At 39.6% G+C, this 14,968-nt stretch overlaps 2 protein-coding genes across 4 annotated transcripts; both read left to right on the top strand.

The window, feature by feature from the left end:
• Positions 1-8,713, top strand: asb15a (ankyrin repeat and SOCS box containing 15a). Of its 3 annotated transcripts, none has more exons than XM_073832178.1 (10): positions 1-96; positions 493-601; positions 711-748; positions 909-1,040; positions 4,632-4,790; positions 5,112-5,291; positions 5,393-5,564; positions 5,790-6,318; positions 7,217-7,370; positions 8,164-8,713. In XM_073832178.1, the coding sequence occupies exons 2-10, from the start codon at positions 498-500 to the stop codon at positions 8,334-8,336; spliced, it is 1,641 nt and encodes a 546-aa protein (XP_073688279.1). In that variant the 5' UTR covers positions 1-96; positions 493-497; the 3' UTR covers positions 8,337-8,713. The 3 variants fall into 3 exon arrangements, with proteins under 3 accessions (XP_073688279.1, XP_073688277.1, XP_073688278.1); XM_073832176.1 differs by having other exon boundaries at positions 5,046-5,291; XM_073832177.1 differs by having other exon boundaries at positions 70-202; positions 5,046-5,291.
• A 917-nt stretch (positions 8,714-9,630) lies between these two features.
• On the top strand, positions 9,631-14,666 carry lmod2a (leiomodin 2 (cardiac) a). Its single transcript, XM_073831644.1, has 3 exons — positions 9,631-9,876; positions 12,165-13,307; positions 14,643-14,666. The coding sequence occupies exons 1-3, from the start codon at positions 9,631-9,633 to the stop codon at positions 14,664-14,666; spliced, it is 1,413 nt and encodes a 470-aa protein (XP_073687745.1).
• Positions 14,667-14,968: the final 302 nt, after the last annotated feature.

Genomic DNA, 14,968 nt, shown 5'->3' with positions numbered 1-14,968 from the left:
ATGGGAAGGGGGGCACTCAAGTTCAGATTGAGTGCAGCTAAAGTACTTGCACAGCAGTGAGAGACGCGTGATTTCACTGGAACTGTATTACACAAGGTGAGATTAGAGCCTTTGTTTACTGTTCGGTGAAGCGTGAATGATTCATTGGATGTGGTGGACGAAGTGTCGGTTCTGCATGCTCTAGTTCAGCATTTCCTCGAAAGTAAGTTAGTTTGCAGCTGTGTATAAGTGCTGAAATCTGCCTGTTCAGCTGTGAGAACTGTAAAAATGTAAGTGTTTCTGTGAAAACAGCTACTTTGGAAAAGACGGAGTGAATTTCACAGAAGTGTCTTTATAGACACTGAGTGGTGACTAAAGTGTCATATTAAAATATTCTTAGAATTCGTTTTTGTTGAAACTATAACACAAATTTTATAACACATCATGAACAATAAGAGTAAAACATCGTGTGACTCTCCATGTGTTCATATAAAAGTTTTTATTTACCTCCAGGAAAAATGGATCCATCAGGTGACCTAGACGATGATGATGATGAGCTTCTTGATGCTGCAATCCAACTGAGCATTCAAGAGTCGTGTAAAGACATCTCCTCACTCGGAAGGTGTGCTGTTCACATAAGAAGTTGCCTTTTGGAATCTTGAAATAAAGCAAATGTCTGTTAGTAAACATTATATTACCATCCACTTTTTTTATCCTGCAAATAAATCCAGTGTGGAACATCAAAAGATCTTGGATGCAATATTCCGAGGTGAAATTTCCCTCCAGATTTTATGCTTGCTGTAAAACAATAAGATTAAATGGATAATGCACTTCAACCAGTGAATCATTGCATTTGGGTGAATTGCGTTGCTAAGTGAGGATAATTAGCCATGTTGCTAAGAGCAACATTGTTTCGTCTGGCCCCACAGGTGACCTCTTTGCTCTGCAGGAGCTGTCGGACTATCCTGCCGCATTCACTGAGGTGGATAGCAAGGGGTGGTATCCAATTCATAGGGCTGCTGTGCAACAATCTGTGCAGGTGCTGGAGATGGTACTTTATGGTGAGCTGTTGAAAAAAAACAAGAAATTAATTTTGATTAACTTACATTTTAGACACAGTATTGTACATTACTTTGACAAATTATGCCAAAGTGGGCCATTGTTTGTCTGAGAGCAACACACAATAGAATGAATCAGTGTTTCTCAATGAATCATTTAAATAAATGATTCAGTGACTCTCTCTTGAAAGTCACTTAATAATGGTTTTTGAACAAATTGGTATAGTGAATGATTCAGTGACCCGTTTACAATAACAGTCACTTGTTTCTTTCCCAAATAAACAACACAAAATGACTTTAGTTAACGGTTTTAAGTTAAAGTTTCAAGTCAGATACAGTGGGGCAAAAAAGTATTTAGTCAGCCACCAATTGTGCAAGTTTTCCCACTTAAAAAGATGAGAGAGGCCTGTAATTTTCATCATAGGTACAACTCAACTATGAGAGACAAAATGATAAAAAAAAATCCAGAAAATTTTGCCTCATTGCCTGATTTTTTAAAGAATTTATTTGCAAATTACGGTAAAAATAAGTATTTGGTCAATAGCAAAAGTTCATCTCAATACTTTGTTATATACCCTTTGTTGGCAATGACAGAGGTCAAACGTTTTCTGTAGAGCAGTGATGTTTCGGGGCTGACTCCCTCCAGATGTTTTCTATTGGGTTGAAATCTGGAGACTGGCTAGGCCACTCCGGGACCTTGAAATGCTTCTTACGAAGCCACTCCTTCGTTACCCGGGTGGTGTGTTTGGGATCATTGCCATGCTGAAAGACCCAGCCACGTTTCATCTTCAATGCCATTGCTGATGGAAGGAGGTTTTCACTCAAAATCTGATGATACATGGCCTCATTCATTCTTTCCTTTACACAGATCAGTCGTCCTGGTCCCTTTGCAGAAAAACAGCCCCAATGAATGATGTTTCCACCCCCATGCTTCACAGTAGGTATGGTGTTCTTTGGATGCAACTCAGCATACTTTCTTCTCCAAACACGACAAGTAGAGTTTTTACAAAAAAAGTTCTATTTTGGTTTCATCTGACCATATGACATTCTCCCAATCCTCTTCTGGATCATCCAAATGCTCCCTAGCAAACTTCAGATGGGCCTGGACATGTACCCTAGCGGCGTAGTGTGTTAGTGATGATAGCCTTTGTTATTTTAGTCCCGGCTCTCTGCAGGTCATTCACTAGGTCCCCCCTTGTGGTTCTGGGATTTTTGCTCACCGTTCTTGAGATCATTTTGACCCCATGGGGTGAGATCTTGCGTGGAGCCCCAGATCAAGGGAGATTATCCTGGTCTTGTATGTCTTTCATTTTCTAATAATTTATCCCACGGTTGATTTCTTCACACCAAGCTGCTTACCTATTGCAGATTCAGTCTTCCCAGCCTGGTGGAGAACTACAATTTTGTTTCTGGTGTTCTTTGACAGCTCTCTGGTCTTGGCCATTGTGGAGTTTGGAGTGTGACTGTTTGAGGTTGTGGACAGGTGTCTTTTATACTGATAACGAGTTCAAACAGGTGCCATTAATACAGGTAACGAGTGGAGGACAGAGGAGCCTCTTACAGAAGAAGTTACAGGTCTGTGAGAGCCAGAAATCTTGCTTGTTTGTAGGTGACCAAATACTTATTTTCCACCATACTTTGCAAATAAATTCTTTAAAAATCAGACAATGTGATTTTCTAGATGTTTTTTCTCATTTGGTCTCTAATAGTTGAGGTATACCTATGATGAAAATGACAGGCCTCTCTCATCTTTTTAAGTGGGAGAACTTGCACAACTGGTGGCTGACTAAACTTTTTTGCCCCACTGTATATTGATACAATAGGGCTGCGATGATAAATCATTACAGCTCTATTTGTGGATTGATTCTGAGATTTTCCGAATACATTGCAATTCTAGTCTGGAAATGATTCTGAGGTTTCTTTTTAACAGCAGATGGTGCTCTGTCTCATCTAGGTTATCTGGGTTTTTAACTAGATTTAACTGGATCATTTCCAATTTTGTAGTAAAATGTGTATTTTACAAACGCTTTAGTGCATTGTTATGAATCACCTGCAGGAAAGTTATGAAATTTGGCACACAGATAGAGGGCAGCCTCATCATTAACCACAGCAAATTTGGAGTCTCTAACTCAAACTGTGTAGGTCCACCAACAGGCCAAATGTACACTCATGTTTCTGCTACCCTGCTGAAAAATCCAGCTAAACCCTAGGCTTTAGCTGGTCAACGAGGCTGGTCAACCAGGTTGGTTGGCTGGTTTTAGCTGGTCAACAAGCTTGGTTTTAGCTGGCCATAGCTGGTCAGTAGGTTGATTTTAGAGGGGTTTTGGCCACTTTCCCAGCCTGGCCAGGCTGGTCTTAGCTGGTCAGGCTGGGAGACCAGCTAAAACCAGCTACTTCCAGCTTAAACCAGCTAAGACCAGCCAACCAGCCTAGGCTGGTTTTAGGTGTTTTTTCAGCAGGGTAATAACTTTTGAATTGCAAAGTCTAAAAGCAAAATTCTTTTTTTTATTCCTTGAATATGCAGAGTCGAATACATACCAAAATCTAAATTTCTATATTTTTAATTTTCCCGAAAAATCTACTTTTTCAAACTCGTCCTAGACGGTTTTCAAAGTTTGTTCCAAAATAGTGATGAGGATATCTCTACAATGCTTCAGCAGTTTTTGACCAATCTTAGTATGTGTTATAACAAGTATCAACAAAGTAACTGAAGAGCACTAGGTCATTAGCCTAGAATCTAGATGCGTCCCTAGCGGCAGCAAATTACATTTGCTTCCAAGGGCAGTCTAGTTACTCTCAGTTCACTTGAGATTTCGAAAAATCCACGATGGACCAGGCCAATCAAGAGTCGGTGGGCGGGCTTAACATGATGACGACTGACCTGCAACCATAAGTTCCGTCAGACATTCTCTGGTTCCGTGAATTACGCGTGAGAGAGCGATGGCTGCTGCTAGCTAACAACTTTCTTTCGAATCGGCTTTGGCCGCCACTCTGAAAGACTTGAAGTTAAGCTTTTCTCTGAGAAAAGAACAAGAAACAGCACTGAGGTCGTTCTTACAAATGAAGGATGTATTTGGAGTTTTGCCAATGACTACGTCACCTTCTTCGTTGCTCTGATTGGTTGTAGCGCTATCCTATTGCGTGGAGAGGGAGTTTGAAAGACAACCGTTTATCCCACCCCTCTGGCCCTGTCTATGGAGAGTGCCCAGACCCTACATTTATGTGGGTCTGGCTTGTCAGGCTACTAGGTCATATAACTGCACCTCGGCTTAGAATACTTTTATGACGCAAGATTAATGTAAACACAGACCACTGTGAACACCCTTTGAAATTCGTTTCAACCTTTTGGAACTTTATAAATGATTATTTTAGATTTAAGTGTGTGTTGGAATTGGAAGCAAGCAGAGTATGGCTGTTTCTGAAGCATGCAGCACCATCTGCTGTTAAAATCTAAGCTCAGAGTCGATTCGAGAAAGAATTGTGAAGCATTCAGAAAATCTCAGAATCTATGCAAATCATTTCTCGGTTCACAATGCATTCACAAATTTATTTTCCCAGCCCTATCATAAAACACTCAGTGGTTTGGTTGAAAAGGTTCTTACAGGTTGAGTTTAGAGGAGGAAACCGCAAATGGAGAGACGCCATTGATTTTGGCGACTCAAGCTGGGCTGGTGGAGATTGTTAGGACTCTGCTGGAGCACGGAGCTTCACCTAACAGAATCAACAGCAAAAACGAATCCCCGTTATTATTGGGTAGGTCTCATTTGCAATTACTTTAGTGCAGGGCTCGACAACTTCAGTCCTGGTGGGCTGCTGTCCTGCAGAGTTTAGCTCCAACCCAATGCAAACACACCTGCCTGTAGCTTTCTAGTGATCATAAAGACATTGATTAGCTTGTTCAGGTGTGTTTGATTAGGGTTGGAGCTAAACTCTACAGTACAGTGGCCCTCCAGGACTCAAGTTGCCCTTTAAAGCCTTTATAATGAGTTCTTGTGTTTTGTTTTGGAGCTGTAAGAACAGACTCATTTGAAATCGCCTTTACACTTATATCACGGGGGGCATCGGTGAACCAAGCCTGCCCTAGAAAGTGGACAGCCATTCATGAGGCGGCAAAGGTGGGCTGTACCGACATCCTCACGCTGCTGTTACAACATGGAGGAAACGTCTCAGAGACAGATGAGCATGGTGTGACGCCCATGGGGATTGCTGCGGAGAATGGACAGCCAGAGGCGCTGGACATCCTTATTCATTATGGTAATACTGGTTGTCCAGGAAAAAAAAACATTTAGAAAGATGGGCCAGTTACATTAAACCACTAAACTAACACTGAACGATGATGTCCTCCACACCAACAGGCGGCGATGTAAATGCTCAGGCACCAAATGGAGACAGTGTGCTATATGACGCTGCCGGCTCTGGCAATCCGGACTGCATTGAACTTTTACTCCAGCATGGGGCCGATCCCAACATTGCTAATCTTTCCTTAGAGCTTCCCATCCACCACGCAGCATACAAAGGGCATTACCTGTAAGTTTAATGAAATATGCTAATTCTTTGCTAGTTTTATCACTAACTAAACTAAACTGGACTTTGGAATTAGAAATTGACTAGAAACGGTATTAGCCTTGCAAGATTTGCCTGGATGCAACAAATCTCACTAGAATTTACCACTAGATCTTAAACGTTGATGAGTAACTAGTCCCACTACTCTAATTTTCTTGTCTCTAATCTAGTTTTACGATGTCTTTACAGCGTCTTAAGAATGTTGATCCCAGTAACCACCAGGAGAGCCCTCCATCTCACAGGCCAGAGTCCAATTCATGCGGCTGCAGATGGAGGCCACGTCCGATGCATGGAACTCCTAGTGGACAGAGGTTTCGATGTCAATGCTCTTCTAGACACGCATGTTTCTGAGAAATACGGAGATATGCGAAAGACGCCCTTGTACTTTACGGTCTCCAATGGAGATGTGACCGGCACCCAGTTGCTGTTAAACGCCGGAGCCAAAACGGACCTAGATCCTCTGCAGTGCCTCCTAGTGGCAGTGAGAGCTGGGAGGTATGAGATTGTCAGGATTCTCCTGGCCAGCCAAGCAGATGTAAACTGTTACTTCACAGAGGTCAACGATACAGTGTTTCCCACTGCCTTACAATACTGCCTGAGGGATGAGATGATGATGCGGCTGCTGTTAAACGGTGGTTATGAAGCAGAAAAATGCTTCTGTTGTCCTCATGACTCAACATGGGGTCGTTCCTCAGAAAATACCAGTGAGAAGATTCCAGTAAGTTCACCACTAATGTCTACATTTCAAAACCTAGTAAGTAGCCAACTTATGCACACTCCAGATGTGTTCCCAAATCTATAACTGAGCTAAAAATCAACCCAAGATGGTGAACAAAATTTTACACTAAAAATATGAATAAAAAACAGTTTAATCTAACAAAAATTGTCAATTTTTAAAAAGATTTGTCATTTTTGTCTCTAGTGTAGGATAGATCAGGATTGACTGGAAACAAAGTGAGAGCGAGATTGGAAGCGGAATCAGAAAAGGTCCTCGAGTCAGGAAACAAACTAGGGACATCCTTAGCGTTAGGTGCTGTATGTCGACGCACTGTCCACAATGCAATCAGTGCCTACTATTTTACCCAATATTTGTATTTTTATGTTAGTTGCTACAGCATTAGCTTAGCATCATGCTAATTGGAAAAACTATGTATAAAAAAAACTGTCAAATCTTGTGCGCAATTTCTTTGAGTCGATTTCTATGTAGAGAGTCCACAAAATCTGTTTTTATGTTACCTAAAGTGTTGTGGCATTAGCTTAGCAACATGCTAACAGTAAAATGTTAAAATCGATTGGGAGATGACTATTATGTACACTTGGAGTCCTAGTTATATGACATAAATAAGCAGAGTACCTCAGTTAAGTCAACAAACTTATCGGTTACGCAGATTAATCGGCACCGATAGTTGATTGATTGGTTATCTGCAAAATTCATACTGATAGTTTTTTCTGGGTTGTTTTCATTCAGCATCCATTTTAAAAACTATTGATTGATATCAGTTGATATCGGTTTAATCGGCCAGCATGGTCCAACCTAGTTACAGAGCTAATATATTTTAAGCTTTATTTGTGGCCTATGTATATTTACTTCTGTCTCTATCTTCTGTTGCATGTAGTTTTGTGATTTCATCAGCGTCTCTTGGCTAGTGCAGTTCTCTGGAAGAGCTGTACGTGTTCTCCTTGACTACGTCAATCATGTTCCCATCTGCTCTAAGTTGAAAATGGTTCTAAAGAGGCATAAAGAGTGGGCCGAAATTTCAGAATTACTGGGTAAGTAAACAATTCAGGCATGGACACTTAAAGAAGTAGTTTACTTCCAGAACAAAAATGTACATAATTTACTCACCCCCTTGTCATTCAAGTTGTTTATGTCTTTCTTTTTTCAGTCGTAAAGAAATTATGTTTTATGAGGAAAACATCTCAGGATTTTTCTCCATATAGTGGACTTCAACGGTGCCCACGAGTTTGAACTTCCAAAATGCAGTTTAAATGCAGCTTTAAAGTGCTCTAAACGATCCCAGCCAAGAAACAAGGTTCTTATCTAACAAGATGATTGGTTAATTTCTAAAAAAATAAAATCTATATACTTTTTAACCTCTAGCTCTTTGTGAACTGTAGGATGATTTTAAAGATAACATGAAAATGTTTTTTGACATACCCTAACTGTCCTGAACCAGAATAAGCAGTTCACATAGAGCTAGACAAGACAAGTGTTTGAACTTAAAAAGTATATAAATTGTCTTTTTTTTTTTTTTTTAGAAATTAACCAATTATTTCCTCAGTTGGGATCGTGTAGAGCTTTGAAGCTTCACTGAAACTGTAATTTGGACCTTCAACCCTTTGGCTCCCATTAAAGTCCACTATATGGAGTAAAAATCCTGGAATTTGTTCCTCAAAAACCTTCTTTTCGATTGAATAAATAAAGACATGAACATCTTGGATGACATGGGGGTGAGTATATTATCAGGAAATGTTTATTCTGGAAGTGAATTAATCCTTAAAGCTATACTCACAAAAAAAATGAACGTAATAGCATTAATTTGACAAAAAATGACTTTCCCAGGGAATCCTCGTTCACTGCAACACCAATGCAGACTTGTCATCAGGAGAGAGATGACCCCACGAAAGCTGGGCGACCCAAAGTTCATAAACTTAGGTCCTTTCCCACCAGGACTGAAAAGCTACTTGACGTACAAAGAATATGATTTGTATGGAAGAATCATGTATCAGGAGTGATGGTCTCTCAGGGTAAAAGTTAAGGAGAAAGCACTTTGAATTTGAGAAATTAACAAGAGGTTGACATGACCAGAGATTTTGCTAGCTGTCCATCATGAGTTCAAAACACTTAGAAATGTAAAAGTTAAGTATTTTTAAAATTGAACACAATGTCAATTTTGCATCACTTCAAAAGGACTTTGCATCCAAAGCAATGTCTTGGTGCTATTTGTGCAATAAAATGATGTTCTAGCTGACAAAAACATGTTTATATCAGATAAAAATAAGGGGGCTAATGACTGTTCTATGAATTCAGGCTGTTTTGCACTTAGTACCACCTACTAGTAAACAATCAAGATGTTCCATTTGTTATCATTTGAACTTTTAATAAAGGACTTTACAAGACATACAAGTAGTGTTTGTTGTGTCTATACATTAAACATGAGATTGCATGTCACAACGCAGCGCTGCTAAACTGTGGTTCTAGAGTGACCTGCATTATTACAATCAAAGTAACTAAAGCAGGTCATATCTATTTATAGCTATATGCCCGGTTAACATCATCAAGCATGTTTGGCAACCTGGCAAGTATAAACCTTTGACTTTATCATTATCAACCTAACCTTATGATAAACTGTCAGAAACATTGGATGTATTTAGTTTACTGTATACTTATCAATGCCTGGTTCAAGTACACCTGATAATGTCATCTAATAAAGATGATTATAGAAGGATAGCTTTTGAAATAAAAGTGAGCCTATGACAATTTGCTTATGCAATTTCAATCCTGCCAGTCAGGTTATAGACATTAAATTAGCTTTGGTTTATTGGTTCAGAAGGCCCTGACCTGTCAAGTTTAGGTCACCATAACTTCATAATCAAAACATTGTAATATTGCATGCAGATAACTTTCCATCCACCAGTGGATTTGTAATATCGACTCTAAAGCTCCAGAGGTGTTCTGGTATCTGAACAGCTGCTTTGGAGGACTAAATACAAATTAGATTAGTTTTAGTGGTAGCCCAAAGGGGCAATTCCTATGTCATCTTTGGCCAACAGTTGCTGAGAAGTCTCACTGCTACAAAATGAACTGACATTCTTCTTGCAAGCTAATCTTGGTGCCCCCAAAGAGAGACACCATCATATGCAGACACTCTGATCTGCACCCTCCTCCACTTAAGTTCTTCCACCAGCTTCCTAGATTAGACTAACAGCCTATCTAACACACACCCACAAGCCTGCACTAATCCCACATTCAAGTACTGAGGCAGCGTAGAAGTTCATACTCACAAAAAAGAGACTTAGCGGTACAAATATGAGCAACTTTGGGTACCACAAAGAACTTGGAAAGTATGAGGACGTTGATGAAGATGAACTACTGGCCTCCCTGACACTTGAAGAAATTCAGGAACTGGAGAAGGTCATGGCTGAAATAGAGCCAGATAAGAACATACCAACTGGGCTAAGGCAAGAGGACCAGACGGCCAAGCAGCCAACGGGGACTTTTTGCAGAGAGGCTCTGCTGAAGTACTGGGAGGATGAGAGTCACAGATTGCTGGAGGTAGGGTCTATATGAAGAAATTGAGTGATATGCCAAACATCAAGGTACCAGTTGAATTACTTTTTTTAAAATTGGTGTGGTACCAAAAAATATCCACATCGTTTTATACATATTTTGGGCTGAGGGGGGTGCCATTATTTCAATGACGTTGGATGGCTGCACTCGGGTGAGTTACTGGAGGTACCTGTTGCCATTTTTACCACAACACAACTCGGAAAATAAAATACTGATACAATGATCACAACTACTACAACTACTAGCTTACAGGTGGTGATGGATATAATCGTAGGCTTAAACCAAATGCCAGGTAGCACCAGTAGCTCACAGAGTTCAGCGATATACATAAAACGATGTAGTTTTTTTTAATAACGTAAACGTTAATGGGTTTTCTACTACATATTTTAGTAAAACACAAATTACAGTATTTTAAGCCATACAATTCTTAATATCCAGGCTTCCCTTTAAAAGGTACAAATAAGCACCCTTTATGGGTAAATAGGTGTACAAACGTGTTTCATTGTAGGGTACTGCCCAAGTGACAACCCATTAAGATATTCTGAAATATATCCAAAAAACAAGCAAAAAATTGTGTGGGGGTCAGGTTTGGCTTTCTTTATGAAAAGATCAAGAAGTCCCAATCTTTGGTAGGCCTCCACAAGGTGGTTCTGCAACCACCTTGCAGTTTAGCTTCAACCTGCTTCAACACACCTGCCCATAGGTTACTAGTATTCCTGAAGCCATTGCTTACCTGGTTCAGGTAATTAAGACTGGAGCTAAAGTATACAGGATGGTGGTCTTTAAAGCTGCATTCCATTTACCTCGGAACTTAGATGTCTGTCTGATGATAGTGGACCATATTCCAGAAAAAAAAAAAAAAAAAAAAAAAAAACCCAAGATGAACACATCCACGAGTTTACTGAGACAAGGGTAGCTGTAGCCTTGAGCAATGAGCAAGCCAAAGGAGGCATCCCGAAAGGAGAATCAGTCCAACAGAAATTCCCCCTAAATTTGTCGACCAATCATGAAGAACTTTCTCCACGCCCCTACCTTTCAGCATGCCCTAACCTTTTACTATGCCCATTGCTCCAGCCTGCAGTTGAGATACAGACAAACAACTATGTTGATGCACTGAGGAGGCATATTACATTCTGAATTTGGAATTGTTGCGATTCCGAGATTCTAAGTCGGAACTCTGACTTGGGAGGGCGTTCCGGTTAAAAGTTCCTACTGGAACTGAATTTCCAACTTCTGAGTATGGTCATCCCTGATGACATAATAGTCATGATCCCTGAAGGATTGTCAAACATCTCCTGGAGGGCCACTCTCCTGAAGAGTTTATCTCACCCTAGTCTTGCGTAGCCAGACCTTCAGACTGACGGCAGAAGGTCTGGGAACCCTGGCCACTTTGAAGAGCCGGTTTTGAAGAGACTGTTCTCACTGCAGAACACAAGATCTAGGGGTTGAGATCCAGATCCAACTCCTCCAACCTTACATATCCCTAAACGTCTCTACCTCCTGATCCCTAAACTTACCCATCTCCAACCCCTGGATAAGGATGTGCCTTCGCATCCTGGATCCTGTGTACTGCAGTGAGGTGCTACTGGCTTTGAATGGCTTGGGACTGCCCAAGAGCCCATATGACTGACAGGTGAAGCAACCAATCAAGTTTCATTTTGTGCCGCATCATGTTTTGGGGCGTGGAAATGTTCCGACAATAACAGACCAGTGTAAAACTCTTGATCGTATTGTTAAAGAGTCTGTAGTGCGAACATTACATATTTTTACATACTTTTGAAAACCCAGCATTAAGTTAATCCTGATAAACACTTATTGTCACTGTTGTAAACATGAAGGCTTTCTCCTTTCTAGAGGGGTTGGGTGTCATGGCATCTTTGTTCCCAGAAATCCTGTATAATTCAACTAATCCGGTGATGACTGCAAAACTTCTGAAGAAATTTTGTGTGCCATATGTTTCAGATTTTCAGCCAACAATCCGTCTGAAGCTGAGACTAATCTTACCCCTAAGTTACGGATATTTATGGTTAGCTTGGCTTAAGAACTTTGGAGGTCAATGACAAATTCCTAATTTGATATAAAATATAATTTTTTTTTTCAAAGAGCCAACTGTAAAAACAGAGACTGTCACTGCAACTTTGCTTTTACAGAACATAGTCATTGCTCAGCTGGCATCTCAGTTGTCTCAGCTGGTGATATCTTTCTTAATTAAGCATCATTGCTTGAGGTATGCCAGAGCTAAACCTTGTTTTCCTTTCTATGGTGACACACAGGACAGCATGGACGAGTGCCAGACAGATAAGAGCGAAGAGGAATGTGGCAGTGAAGAGCCTGAGGATAATGAAGAGGAGGGAGAGCAACAAAACTGGGGGCTCAGCACGGGGGGTGATGGAGAGAAAGAACCTAGGTCAAGCAATTGGAATTTTGTGGACTTCTCCCGATTAGACTGCAAGAGGAATGGAAACAGTGGTCAAAAACCAATAGGCATCCACAAAGGTGCCCTTCATCATCAGGTTACACCAGAGAGGCCAAGTGGTAACCTTACTGATATTGATAAGACCCTGGAGAATATCTTGAGTGATGACGACTCCTTGAGTGAAGTTAATCTAAACAACATTGAGAACATATCCCAAGAGGTTCTAGTAAGCTTTGCTGATGCCTTAAAATCCAACACTCACGTTGAGGTTTTCAGCCTTGCGAACACCCACGCAGATGATCAAGTAGCTTTTGCCCTGGCCAAAATGCTGAAGAAGAACTGCAGGATCACCAACCTTAATGTTGAGTCCAACTTCATTTCAGGCAAAGGTATCCTGGCTTTGGTTGGGTCACTTCAGTACAACACAACACTGGTGGAGCTCAGATTCCACAACCAGAGGCACATCTGTGGAGGCCAAGTGGAGATGGAAATGGTGAAACTGCTGAGGGACAACACCACTCTGTTGAAACTGGGATACCACTTTGACTTACCTGGCCCAAGGATGAGCGCAACAGGTATTTTAACCCGCAACCAGGACTGCCAGAGGCAAAGGCGGCTACAACAAAAAAGAGAACAAGACAATCTAGAAAAAAGTGAGGAACAATCAAAGACATGGGATATTGTGGACAATGATGCAGATACTACACAAGGGAAGCAGCACTTGGTCTCTTCTCATTTACCAAAACCTCACAGTCAACCAAAAGTTGTGAATAATGTGCCAACTAGAAAAATTGCTGAAATGGTCAAGCAGCAAAAAGAAACAGCAATGGACAGTATCGGTCACAAAGGACACAAACATGGCAAGAAGATTCTGCAAGATGAAAAACCAGTACCTTTGAGAAGAAAAGATGAAAGAAACAGTCTTGGAGGCACCCAGAGGTCAACGCGTGATGATCTACTAGCAGCTATTCGTGGAAGCAGCATTGGTACACTACGAAGGGTAAGACATTTAGTATTTGTCCAGGACATAACCAAGTAGGAAAGTCTTAAAAAAAACAGTGCTCACGTTTGTAATTCACTTAGACAACGGTACTGGATAGGAACAATACAGGAACTTCTGAACAAAGAATTTTGTAAACACCAACTCTGCCAAATCAGGTCACCTTTAAGCAATGATTACCTTTTTATACCAAGAATTTAATTATTCATTCAGTGGCTGTCTTGTTTGACCAAACAGAGCCAGACAGTGGAAAACTACCATCCCACACAAATTCCAGTTCAAATTTAACAGAGGAAAGTTTAGTTTTGTCCCCAAGTTTTAATGTACTTAATTTGAGGGCATCAAAAAAGTTTTACATTTTAAAAGGATACACAATGCAAAAATTTAAATTTACTCACACTCATGCCCTTTACACTACCAGTCAAAAGTTTATGAACAGTAAGATTTTTAATGTTGATTTTTTAAAAGTCTTTTCTGCTCACCACGGCTGTATTTATTTGATCCAAAGTACAGCAAAAACAGTTACATTTTGAAATATTTTTACTATTTCAAAATACCTATTTTCTATTTGAACATATTGTAAATCTACATTTTCAGCATCATTAATTCAGTTTTCAGTGTCATAATAATAAACATTTATTATTATTATCATTACCATCAATATTTAAAAAAAAAAAGTTAAGTACATTTTTTTCAGGATACTGATAAATAGAAAGATACAAAGATCAGCATTTATCTGAAATAATCTTTCAGAACTTTTGAGAACACTATACCATTCAAAATCTTGGAGTCAGTTTTTTGGGAAAGAAATAATAGAAAATAATACTTTTATTTAGCAAGGACACTTACATTTTTTATCAAAAGTGATGATAAAGACATTTATAATGTTACAAAATATATCTATTGCAGGTAAATGTAGTACTTCTGAATTTTCTAATCAAAGAAACCTGAAAAAAAAAATCTACTCAGCTGTTTTTAACATAATTGATGTTTTTTTGAGCAGCAAATTAAAATATTAGTATGATTTCTGAAGGATCGTGTGACTTGAGTAATGATGCTTTGAAATCACAGGTAAAAAATGAATTTTAAAATGTATTAAAATAGAAAACAGTAGTAAAAAAAAAATTCAGAACTTTACTGTTTTTGCTATACTTTGGATCAAATAAATGCAGGCTCGGTGAGCAGAAGAGACTTCATCAAAAATCTTACTGTTCAAAAATTTTTGACTGGTAGGTAACTATCCTGTTAAGATCTTAAAACACTAGTACCCTTTATAGCTTTTACTTACTTCTGCTTTTATAATTACATTGACTACCGTTTCTTCTTCTCTTGCAGGTCACCAATAATCATCGTTCCTGAGGTGCAAAACGTCTCACATAAAATGAATCTGTAAAACAAACACCACAAATGACAACTTTTGTTCTCTTATCTGGCAGTGAGTCTGAACTACATATTTTATACACATTCAAACACGATAAGTGTTTTTTCTAACTTCTTTCCACAAGCAATATATCTTGCTCATTCAGTACAGTTTGAACAGCTGCTTTCTAACTTACATCATAAGAAAGATCAAATCAAAAAAGAAAATACTCACATCGAAAGCCGAGTTCAATGATTCGTCATGCAGATAGCTGAGGTTGATCCTGCTTGATCAAATAATT

Source organism: Garra rufa, chromosome 25, assembly GCF_049309525.1.
Source record: "Garra rufa chromosome 25, GarRuf1.0, whole genome shotgun sequence".
Taxonomy (NCBI): domain Eukaryota; kingdom Metazoa; phylum Chordata; class Actinopteri; order Cypriniformes; family Cyprinidae; genus Garra; species Garra rufa.
The sequence above is the reverse complement of the archived record's forward strand: the minus strand, read 5'-3'. Positions and strand labels throughout refer to the sequence as shown.